This window comes from Agrilus planipennis, unplaced genomic scaffold, assembly GCF_000699045.2.
Source record: "Agrilus planipennis isolate EAB-ADULT unplaced genomic scaffold, Apla_2.0 scaffold87, whole genome shotgun sequence".
Lineage (NCBI taxonomy): Eukaryota > Metazoa > Arthropoda > Insecta > Coleoptera > Buprestidae > Agrilus > Agrilus planipennis.
The window spans coordinates 320741-333487 of NW_020439134.1; the positions used below are offsets into that span (position 1 = coordinate 320741).

The following is a 12747-nucleotide window of genomic DNA, read 5'->3' on the forward strand; positions in this document are numbered from 1 at the left end:
TTTAGTTGGGACGAACAAAATTGGCAATAAATTACCTGTGAGAATGGACGTATCTTCTTTCTAGTTTCCACTTGGGACTGTAGTCATTTGCTGCATTTTGAACACGCCTTTGTTTAGTCAGGAAAAGCTCCATGAGTAGTACAGTAGTGATAACCGAATAAAGTAAGCGGTACAGCGGTTAAAGGTTGCTTAGGTACGCAAAGATCAGGGTCGGCTTTATAACTGCCTGGTTGGAATAACATCTTTACCGAGCGGCATGGCCTAGAGGTCTAGACCATTGCTTAGCATTCGGGAGGACGCCGGTTCGATTCCGGGTCTGTCCGTCTGCTTTGGTCCAAGTTTTTCTGTGGTTTCCTTGGATCACTTAGGCAAATGCTGAGGCAGTAATATTCCACAGATAATCTTTCACTCTCTTCTGTCTTCATTTCGTCCGTCTCATCTTTCTCACCCGAACCACCACCCACCCATTCCCACGATTCCTGAAAGCAGGCTGAAGAGGGCCTTCCGCCCTACCTTCCGGCATAGCTCGGAGGTACTGCCCGCCCACCAGCACTACTGGCTGGTGGGAATGAAATACCCAAAAGTTTTTTTTTTTAATAACATCTTTAAACAAGCTTTCCTAAATTCCTGAGAATGTTGAACTTTTATGAAGTCCGATTTGGACAACATGCTCAAATTCTGCTTATCTGCATCTCTTTCTTACACATTAATTTTGGTGTAATGTTATTATTTTTCTTTATTAGTGTCCGCTGCAATTCCTACCTGTCATCTCTTTTTTATATTTACGATATTCCCTACAATGTCTGTCATCGGTAAAAGTAGGCGTTCTGTCTACATCCGCTTGATAGGTTGAAAGAAGAAAGTAAACACCACAGTTTTATTGCTGACTGCCAGTTTTGAACGTACCAACTATGTGCAGGTATGTTAATACAATAATACAGCTCATTTGCAATCAGTTGAACCTTAATATGCATTATTCAAAAGGTAGCATATTATGAGATATTTCGGTTTTTATGTTTACTGCTAACAGTGTTTGTGTAGAAAAAAGATATTAATTTTTGCTAACGTTTTAAGTTGTCGCGATAGTGTACATCCTTGGTGTACATGTAGCATAGGATATGCAACATAAATTTCGTTACTTATTATACGTGCGCAAATCATTCACTGGACTGACGTTAACCCGCAGTTACCAAGACCAATCCGTTTTGTATAACACATGTACGCCTTATATGTTTTATTAAAACACTAACTTTGTTTTTTATCACTTCTATTTTCACAATCCTTGATAATTGTAACAGGGTTGCCGAAACTATAGTCGTAAGATTGTGAAAAGAAAAATGATAAAAAAATAAAGGTAGTGTTTTACAATCAAATCGCACGACATTTCTCCACGAGTCCCACGCTCGTCCCCTCAATCTATGATCAAACCTTAATGTATATTATGATTCAATCGATTGCAAAAAGATTCTACTAATATATCCCCAAAGAATTACGTCAATTTTCTGGTCACTCTGTAAAGGTTAAAAATTAGCGGTGGCAATGTGTACTATTGTCCATTCCTAATTTTTTACTTCTCTAGGTTGTTGATCAAATTTTATAACTACCTGTAGCTCTTCATACTAACCAGATATCATCCTTACGTAAATCCTTACTTCATCTTTTGTAGATTCACCTTATCCTACGTATGCGCTCTTTCTCTTTTCTGTCGTCTACTCTGCTATTATCTGTAAAACTAAAACGCGTTCCTCTATTTCTTCTAAACCTAAATTGATCTTCAGGGAAGTAACTAATTGTTGTAAAATTCAACGCATCTGTCTAAATAATGCAAAAGATTAGCGTTCGGAGTGCTACACATTACACATTACCATCATCTGATATTGACACTATGATACAGTAAGAATGTAGGTACCCCTGTAGGAACTTGGTTGCCAAGCTTGACCCAGGACTGAACAGCCAATGCTGAACCAAGAGTTAGAAAATATACTAACCTAAGATTGTCAACTAATATTGACCCGAACATGGCAAATGCTTGGTATGTAACTTCGGCCCAAGCCTGGTTGCCAAGCTTAGCCCACGACTGAACAGCCAACGCTGAACCAAGATTTCGTGAACAATACTTACCTCAAATTGACAGCCAATATTATTTGGACCAGTATTGACAGGTCAATTCTTGGCTGCCCTAGTTTTGGACCAAACTTGACAAAATGTTATTATACCTAGCTACGGTATTTGAAGATTGACCAAACTTAGGACCAGTATTGTCAAACCCGTACTTGGCTGCCCAGTATTAGGCCAAACTTGGCGAAACGTTAATAAACCTAGCCTTAGCACTTAACAATTAACCGAACTTTGGATCAGTATTGACAGACCGATGCTTAGCTGCCCGGTATTGGACCAAACTTAGCGAAACGATAATGTATCTTGCCTTGACACTTGAATATTGGCCGAACTTTGGACCAGTATTGACAAACCAATGATTAACTGCCCCATTATTGGACTAAACTTGGTGAAACGTTAAAGTGTCTGGCCTTGGCATTTAAAGGTTGGCCGAGCTTTGGACCAATATTAACAAGGCGATGCTTGATTTCCCACTACTGGTCCAGGTTTGGGCTTGTCGTAAAGACTGACATTTTCCTACATGAGTAGGCAGTGTATTACAACGTTTAATAGCTACTTGGCCGCGTCTATTCAAAATCAACACATACATTCAAGTAAAACCAAATTCAATACCAAAAGTAGGTGCCTGTTTCTATGTTCCATTTTAAGTATCTTTCTCGAAATACTAATTTCTACTTATATTTGGACAATTTTTAAATTAGAATGAGTTAATTTTTGAATTAATTTTTACCACTATAGATAACCCCAAATTAATGAAGAAAAACTTTAGTCATGTTAAGCAATTGAACTTTCCCATCAATTACAGTATTCTTAAGGATTAAGTGTGTGGGGGGAGAGAAGAGAATATTGGGGAGGGAAACCGTCGAAGTAAGTGATCCACCTAATAAGTAATAATAAGTGGACAGACAAAGCGTTCACTCGGCATGAACCCATTGACGGTCACAGGTGGCGTATAGAAAAATGACATACCTGGACAGTGCCGACCTAAAAGGGGAACGAATACCGAAATTGATGTGCAGTTCCTCATCGCGCAACGACTCTTGCGTTTTTCATGACGCTTATCAGATCCGTCCTCTTCGAGTTAAGTTTTTATTTCGATCTCTATGAGTGCAGTCATCTACACTTGATGCACATGTTAAACTGAGATAAATAATTGAAACGGTAAGAAAAGTACATGTACGTGAATATATTTTATTCCTGCTTAATACAATACTTGTCCTTTATATCAGTTGAATTTGAATTTGCATTTTTAGCTCAGATTAATTTTACATTAATGATTGCACATAGTGTAAAATAAATTACAGAGGTAAAGTTATGCCTATGAGTAAAATTAGTTTTTAAGAATTAAACTTACGACTAAATTATAATAGAATTTTTNAACCTACAATGGCTTTTCCCTTACCTTAGTCATGTTAAGCAATTGAACTTTCCCATCAGTTACAGTATTCTTAAGGATTAAGTGTGTGGGGGGAGAGAAGAGAATATTGGGGAGGGAAACCATCGAAGTAAGTGATCCACCTCTAAAGTAATAAGAGGACAGACAAAGCGCTCACTCGGCATGAACCCATTGGCGATCACATGTGGCGTATAGAAAAATGACATACCTGGACAGTGCCGACCTAAGAGGGGAACGAATACCGAAATTGATGTGCAGTTCCTCATCGCGCAACGACTCTTGCGTTTTTCATGACGCTTATCAGATCCGTCCTCTTCGAGTTAAGTTTTTATTTCGATCTCTATGAGTGCAGTCATCTACACTTGATGCACATGTTAAACTGAGATAAATAATTGAAACGGTAAGAAAAGTACATGTACGTGAATATATTTTATTCCTGCTTAATACAATACTTGTCCTTTATATCAGTTGAATTTGAATTTGCATTTTTAGCTCAGATTAATTTTACATTAATGATTGCACATAGTGTAAAATAAATTACAGAGGTAAAGTTATGCCTATGAGTAAAATTAGTTTTTAAGAATTAAACTTACGACTAAATTATAATAGAATTTTTTTTGCAAATAAATTCATCAGAACTAAGTTCAGAGTTTTTTTCTCTATTCAATTCATACTCCGGGTGATCATGAACACATGAACTAAATTACAATGTTTACAATTTAATATTTTATGGAATATAAAAATTTAAATTACAATTATTAATAACGACGTGATTTAAGTAGTACATATTACTTAAATACAACAAAAAATTGACTATTACGTTGTTTCAGCTATCAACTCTCTTCAGTTTATGACTATTGATTTCAGTACTGATACCATCGATAACTGGAACTTATTTTAAAATTAAAAAAGAAATCAATCACTTTGAAGAATTTCTTTCAATTTCGATAAAACTTCCACATTTCTAGCAGCAATAATTCCGTTAGAATGACAACACACTTCTATTTTATTATCTCCGGATTCAATATTTTTATAAACGATTGAAGATTGGTTTCCACAGCATTGTACAATATCTCCTCCGAGAGACATTAGGATAGCTTGGCAACCGCACGTGTCCCACATAAATGTCGTACCCTTTGATAATACGTAAGCATCCACTAAACCCAGGATGACCACAAGAAGTTTGTAACCAGCTCCGGCTGCTTCTATTGTTGAAAAGTTGTTCTTAAACAGTTTCTTTTTAATATTTTCGTCTTCACTGCTGCTTATGCAAACTACATTTGTCAAAGTACTATTTATAGAGGGAGGAAATGAATTCATTCGTGTGGTAGCAACTCCCCAAAGACATCTTCCTGACCACCTAAAAATTACAAATAAACGATGGTACGTACATATGGAATGTCAATAGAGTAAAGTGACATATTACGCAAAAAAAAAATACTGAATGTTTAATGAAAGTTCATACATGAAGGGTGTCCCAAAATTAGCCCAAGATTTGAATTCGTGCAGTAAAGTGCTGGCAACCCTATTAAGTAAAACCATTCAACAGCTGACAGTTTAGGATCAGTAAAATGGAGCGTTATATAATAGAACAACGAGTTTTTATTATTGAACAATATTTCAGAAATAATTAAAATATAACTACCACAGTTCGAAGATTTCGTAAAAAATATGGTCATAATAGTAATTTTACTTCGTCAACTGTAAAGAGAGTAATTGAAAAATTTTATGCTAAACACATTGGTCGTCCAAAAACAGTCGTTCAAATGTCAATATCGAAGCAATGCGTGAGAATGTTGGTAAACATGAATATCAATTCAGCGACGTGGACAAGAATTTCAAATTTCCAGAAGAGTATAGTTACTGAAGATCCGTGTCTCCATGCTTACAAAGTTCAACTGACACAAAAACTGAAGCTCAATGGCCGTGGAGAGCGAAGAAAGTTTGGGTTTCAAAGAACCCACATGTGGTTATCGAAAAACAAATGCAACCCCAGAGTGTCATTGTTTGGTTCGGATTTTGGGCTTGAGGCATCACTGGACTGTACTTTTCAATATAAAGCTGGTCAAGCAGTGAATGTTACCTACTGGTGATACAGTTCTTTCTGCCTAAATTGAATGATATTGTTGAACGACATGTGGTTTGAACATGACAGTGCCATATATTAGCCCGTGAAAGAATTCAATTCGGCATGAAACATTTCCTGGCCAAATGTTTACCAACGCTGGAAATCCACAAATAATACTTAGTGAACGTATTGAATTAATTTGTTTGATTTCTACTGAAGCGGACAATAAAAGTTGCTTATTTCATCTCGCATAATCTTAACAGCAAAAGAAGCATGAGCCAACAATTGATTTAGCAGTTGGAGACCTGGAGCAGAAAAATGAAAAAACATTCTCAGAGTTCACTTTCTAAAAATCGAAGCAATGTTAACATTGTGAGCATTTGTCGACTTCATTAGAAAAATAAATGATGGATCACCGCTCGACCTTACAAAAATGTTTAATTATCATCAGCAGGTAAGGATGAGCGATACGTAGAGGGCACAATGACGAAAATTCAAATTTCAAGGCAATTTTGAAAGCATGAGCAAAAACTGAATCCTACCTAAAATGAACTGACCATACATGGTTGCACCACGTCATGAAACAACAAACGTTGCTAGAACATAATAAATTTCTATTTATTTTTGCGTCGTTTCTTCGACTCTCACTGTTTCGGAATATTTTATGGGTATTATTCGAAGTACAAAGCCATACATGTTAGTTGACATTGTCAAGAATGTGCTTCTTCGTTTTCATTTACCGCTCTAAAAGCTGAGATGAAGCCTCAACTGTTTCGAGAAAAATGTCGGACTTGCTACAACGCACCTAGGAATGAGTCTCGAGCTCTTTCTGTCCACTGTAATGCTCAAAATCTCAACCTTCTTATCCAGAATGGCTGTTTTTCTTCACAATTAATTTCATTTGTAAGGTTGTTGAAATCGAAGTAAAGACTTGTTAATTGTGATTAAACAGGTTTACAATATTTATTTGCATTAACTGGTAGGTACAGGTTTTCCAAAAATGTGGGTGGAGTGAAAATTCAAAGGTAAGCAGACAGAGACAGAACATGAAAAATATAGAAAATAGATGTAGAAAGCTATAAACTGTTCTGGTGAACCATATCGACAAAACCCTTTACAGTAAAGTAATAAATTCGAAGTTGAACCATCTCTGCTGGATGGAAAATTTTAGATTTATAATATATAAAATGGTTCGTGTTCTTGGAGGTAATAAACAACATTATAAAGAAAGAAGGAACAGATCTTAAATTCAGAGTAAATCAATTCTATTATTTTTACTTTTGACTAACCTACAGTTCTTTGGGACGGAGTACGCAATGACCCTCCGAACTTACACACCACCACCCGACATAACCTACCCTAACTTTTCTTCTCTTTTCCGTATACCAGCATGACTTACACAAGAGTACTTTCATTCCTGTACCATTCTAACAATAACTACCACCAAGAGAACCGCACTCTTGGAGGGACTTTCCCTTGCGGAAGCCTCAGCCCTAGCGAACAAGCTGCTGCCACGCAGCCTGGGTCTTCTCCTTCTGCGGCCGCAACCATGTTACCGCTGAATATAAGGCAAAGAACAGAAAAGACGCAATTCCCTCCTGTGCTAACTGCAAAGGGAACCATCTCGCAACAAGTATGGCTGTCCCAAAGTACCTAAGGAAACCGTACCACCCAAAAGAAAACCCTCCATTGCTCCGGTCACACCAAACAGTCTTCAGCAACCCCCGTTACAACCCTCCCCAAAAGTTTTACGCCAGGGCAATGAAAGCAGCTCTCCCCCACTCCTATCCCAAAGCCCAAAGCAACGCCCAGCATTTCTTCAGCGCAAAATGCTTCCCCAACTTTAGAACAAAAACTCCAAGTGTTCGTGCAAATGTTGGTAGCCGTCATAGTCACCGCACTCCAAACATCCAACCATGGATAAAACAAACCACTCCAATAATCTTCAAACAGTTACCTGGAATGCTCAAAGCATTAGAAGTAATTTGACTGAACACTTCCTCGAGGAACAGACAATCGGTGTTGCCTGCATCACCGAAACCCACTAATCCCAGAAAATCAAAGTTTTCGTCCCTAACTTCACTTCCTATAAAAGGGATCGTGAAAACTTCCGAGGCGGTGGCTTATCCGTCCTCGTAAGGAACTCTTTAAACCACAGGCCTATATCTTTGGTCACCAATTCATTAGACGCAGTTGAAATTGAAGTCCCGTTAACTAACCGGCCCCCTCAGAATCATTTCCATTTATTCCCTCCCATCTGAACTCAGCCCCTTGCGCGTACGGAATTCCCAACGGTGTTCTCTGAAAGTTCTGTCATGAAAACACATAACCGCACATCACAAACTATCATGTGGCTCCACCACTTTTCCCTTTAGCCTGGAAAGAGGTCAACGTCGTCTGTCTCCCCAGAAAAAGGAAGCCCCTCAGTTCTCCATCCATCCTCCTGGACCAGCTTCTTCACCACGTAGAGCGAAACAACCTTCTCCCCGACTTCCAACACGGTTTCCGCAGTCAGCACCCTGCCTGCGATCAACTTCTCCGTGTATCCAAACCCATTTCTGACAATTTAAACAAGCACCGTCACACTTCCATGCTTCTGCTTGACATCCAGCAAGCCTTCGATCGAGTTTGTCACGAAGGTCTCATCCCTCAGCACCCCGCATTTCCTAATCGAGATTATCCGATCCTTCCTCTCTGACAGAAACCTCCGTGTCCGCGTTAGCGTTTATCCCCAAGTATACCCGTCACTGCCGGTGTCCTCCAAGCCTCCAAGCTGTCACTTCTTCTGCTCAACCATTCCTGCGCACACTTGCCGTCCCACACCTTGACAATCATAGATCTTTACGCCGATGACATCGCCCTCATAAACTCCGCCCAAACCATTCTCCAGTGCTCCACAAAACCACCCCATCAAATGCAGCAACCCCTACCTCGGCGTCGACTTTGACAAAACACTGAAATGGCGAAAACGCATCCTTACCAGCCATGCCAAGACCCTAACCGCCTTTGTCTCCCTCAAGCCCTTCTTCCAAAACAGCTCCGTCTGCCATCAAACAAAAATCCTTGCGCTCAACGCAATTTTCAGAAACATTTGCACCTATTCTATTCCCATCTGGTATTGTGCCGATTCCCACCGCCTATAAATCCTTCAAGGCACTTACATGCGGACTTTTGGTTCCATACTCAACTACCCCTAGTTCATCAGAAATACCCAAATTCTGAAACAAACTAGTCTATCTTCACTCCCCGAGGCTAAAGAAGTCATGACTTACGTTCAACACCTCTCGTGAATCTAAGTTCAATATAATTTGTCTGAAAAGTAACGAACTCATCAATGAATTTTATACTGAAAACCCCAATTTGCCGTCACAATGAAAACTGCTAAACGAATAAGAATTAGCTCTTTTGAAAATCATGTTTTCATTACCCCAAAAGACTATTATCAAAAATTATATTTTGAAATATTTAATCAGGTAATTTAAATTTAAACGGAACCATTATAGGATCACTCGTGTGTCTGTCTGTCCGCTTTTTCTTTGACGAGTCCATTTAATATAGACTCGGTCAAATTCTTCAAAGCATTAAAGAGTGTTGTTGTTGAAAAACAATAGACGTAAAAAAAATATANATTTAAATTCATTAAAAATGTTTTTCAGTTACCTACTTATTATTTTTTTTAGACATATAGTTCATGCGTGTAAACTTTTGAAAGTTGCAGTTCCCAATTATTTTCCAAAGCTGAATGGGGCACCAAGCGCCACCTAACGAAAAGCATCCATAACTAATCAGGTAATTTAAATTTAAACGGAACCATTATAGGATCACTCGTGTGTCTGTCTGTCCGCTTTTTCTTTGACGAGTCCATTTAATATAGACTCGGTCAAATTCTTCAAAGCATTAAAGAGTGTTGTTGTTGAAAAACAATAGACGTAAAAAAAATATAACGTTTTATAAGGGAGATTTCGATGATTTCAGATTGATGAGTTACAAAGATATGGCGTTGAGTATTATGAGACCGAAAGAAAGCAACCCCAAAGCATTGAAAGATATAAAATTCTTTCGGGAAGACAATTGGTATATAGGACTTGTTCCCGAATATTTACGCTTCGTTGACCTTCTCCTGACCATTCCAAGATCATCCTGCTCGAACGAAAAAAGTTTTTTCTGTTGAGTTAAAGTTACTTGCATTCTACAATATTGCAAGATCGACTAAATCACGTAGCTATCTTGCACTCTTATCCAGTTTTATTTTTGTATGTAAGAAAATTATAACTAATAAAAAGTGCATCTTTTTCCTTTTCAAAGTCGCCTATTTGGAAATACGCGCATTATTAAAGAAATTTATTTGATTATACCGTACGAAAAATAAATTGTAATTTATTAAAATGACTTAATTCACTTTATTGTATTAAAAACCCTACAAAAATTCTTCTAAAATTCTCATCGTAGTTTTATATTTCCTGCATTTCGGGTTATGTTTGGCTTATTTTTAAGAATGCCATGTACATGGTCGGAGGCGCGATAGGCTTTTTCTTGGGGGACGTAAGAAGACTTTCGGATGACATGAAGGCCCTTCGACCAACAGTCAGCCCCGCAGTGCCGAGATTACTAAACAGAATTTACGACAAAGTCCAGTCAGAAGTTTCTGGCAGCTTTATAAAGAAAATGCTATTCAACATGGCTATGAGTGCCAAAGAAAATGAACTTAAAAGGTTCGCAAAAAAAAACTACAGTGCTACCTATTCATTTCTAAACCAAATTCTAAATACTAATTATAATTTNGTAAGGTTGTTGAAATCGAAGTACAGACTTGTTCATTGTGATTAAACACGTTAACAATATTTATTTGCATTAACTGGTAGGTACAGGTTTTCCAAAAATGTGGGTGGAGTGAAAATTCATAGGTGATCAGACAGAGACAGAACATTAAAAATATAGAAAATAGATGTATTAAGCTAATAAACTGTTCTGGTAAACCATGTCGACAAAACCCTTGACAGTAAAGTGATAAAAGATAAAAAATGTTGAACCATCTCTGCTGGATAGAAAATTTTAGATTTATAATATATAAAATGGTTCGTGTTCGTAGAGGTAATAAACAACATTATAAAGAAAGAGGGAACAGATCCTTAATTCAGAGTAAATCAATTCTATTATTTTAACTTTTAACTAACCTACAGTTCTTTGGGACGGATTACGCAATGTCCCTCCGAACTTACACACCACCACCCGACATAACCTAACCTAACTTTTCTTCTCTTTTCTGTATACCAACATGACTTACACAAGAGTACTTTCATTACAGTGCCATTCTAACAATAACTATTACCAAGAACCCTGCACTCTTGGAGGGACTTTTCCTTGCGGAAGCCTCAACCCTAGCGAACAAGCTGCTGCCACGGAGCCTGGGTCTGCTCCTTCTGCGGCCGCAACCATGTTACCGCTGAATATAAGGCAAAGAACAGAAAAGACGCAATTCCCTCCTGTGCTAACTACAATGGGAACCATCTCGCAACAAGTATGGCTGACCCAAAGTACCTAAGAAAACCGTACCACCCAAAAGAAAACCCTCCTCTGCTCCGGCCACACCAAACAGTCTTCAGCAACCCCCGTTACAACCCTGCCAAGCCAAGGCCCTAACCGCCTTTATCACCCTCAAGCCCTTCTTTATATCTCGTAAATAAATAGTTAAAAACCAAGTGGAGTTTTAAATCAACAATTCCATTTGCGTAATTCTAAAAAGCGGTCCCTACAAACAAATCGTCAAACTACGGTGACAACAATTGTATATGATTCTGTCCTACGTAGTTAGGCAAATCGTCGTTATTGCAGCTGTCACCTCTCGTAACTTACTGGTAAGGTAATGATACGTAAAACCAGGGACCCGGGTTCGATTCCCGGCGAAAGTGTGACAGCAGCAACAATTTTTCCTCATTAATTTGAGGTTTGTGGTAAGAATTAATTCAAAAATTAATTCACTTTAGTGTATTAAAAACTCTACAAAAATTCTTCTAAATAATATATAGGCTATTATTAAACTTATTTGTTTACATTATGAACATATTTTTATTTTTCACGAACATAATGAATGACCTCCCCCCCCCTTCTCGATACTACCCACCTTGATTTATCTTTTTTCGCCGACCCTAGAACAATAACTTCTTGGTAGGTTCTAATTAGTAATAGCGACCTTCTTCAGGAGAGGCAAACTTTGACACTGCTGAAGGGCGCCAGATCTTGGAGACACCAATATACTGTATGCTAATTTGTTTTACAAAATTTCTTTAACTGTGCGTCAATGACCGTACTCTTTAACACTCTAAGCGTCTCTCACACTGGCACATACATTGGAATAATTTTATAAGAAATACGAAAAGGGTAGATAATGAAACATAATGAAATAATAGCAACCAGTACAATACATAAAAAATGCGACTCCTAAAAGGGCACCGCTTATAATTTCCCGAAGGGCGTCAAGGGTGAATACTGCCAATTCCGATCAGCACGCCATCACTGAAAAATTCCTACAAATGCCACCCTAATGGATTAACGTGAACCGGAGATCGTAAGATTATATTTTATTAACGTTGATGGTCGGTTTTGAATGACATATTGATTTACATCAGTTATCGCAGCTTAACAGTAAACAAACAATTTTAGGATTCCACACCAAACGTATTATGACATTGGTAAATCATGCGAAACAACCTAAATTAAACTTTTTTAACATTATAGTTCATATGAGCGAATACAGATATCGGTAGCTGATTGTTGATAACTCATTTGTCATTGACATATGATGGAAATATCCGATGTCATAAATTTAGGTACACAAACAACTACGACTTTAAACAGTAATTATAAAGCAAATTTCAAAATGACATATTCAAATAGGAATATGCTATTTATGTATATGTATTCTAACATATTTGTAAACCTTCTAATTAATATAAAAATTCTATTATCTTTAGTTACGGATAAACTCATTTCAGTTAATATAGTTTCAGAATATAATCAATAGGTTTTAAATTACTTGGTTAATACTTATTTAAAAAAACATAAAGCCTGAAGGAAAGAGGGCTAAATAGAGTATATTTAGCATTCAAGGCCAAACTGGCCCGTTTGAGAGATGGGAAGGAGTCCGATCGGTTAAGCGGCTAAAGTA

The 12747-nt window shown here is 37.7% G+C and overlaps 1 protein-coding gene across 1 annotated transcript in view; it reads right to left on the reverse strand.

The window, feature by feature from the left end:
* Positions 1–3954: 3954 nt before the first annotated feature.
* Positions 3955–12747, reverse strand: part of LOC108740125 (inositol polyphosphate 1-phosphatase) — a 17793-nt gene continuing 9000 nt past the window's right edge. The window contains exon 4 of the mRNA XM_025977794.1: positions 3955–4874. Coding sequence (XP_025833579.1) covers positions 4430–4874 — 445 coding nt within the window. The 3' untranslated portion in view covers positions 3955–4429. The remainder of the gene's footprint in view (positions 4875–12747) is intronic.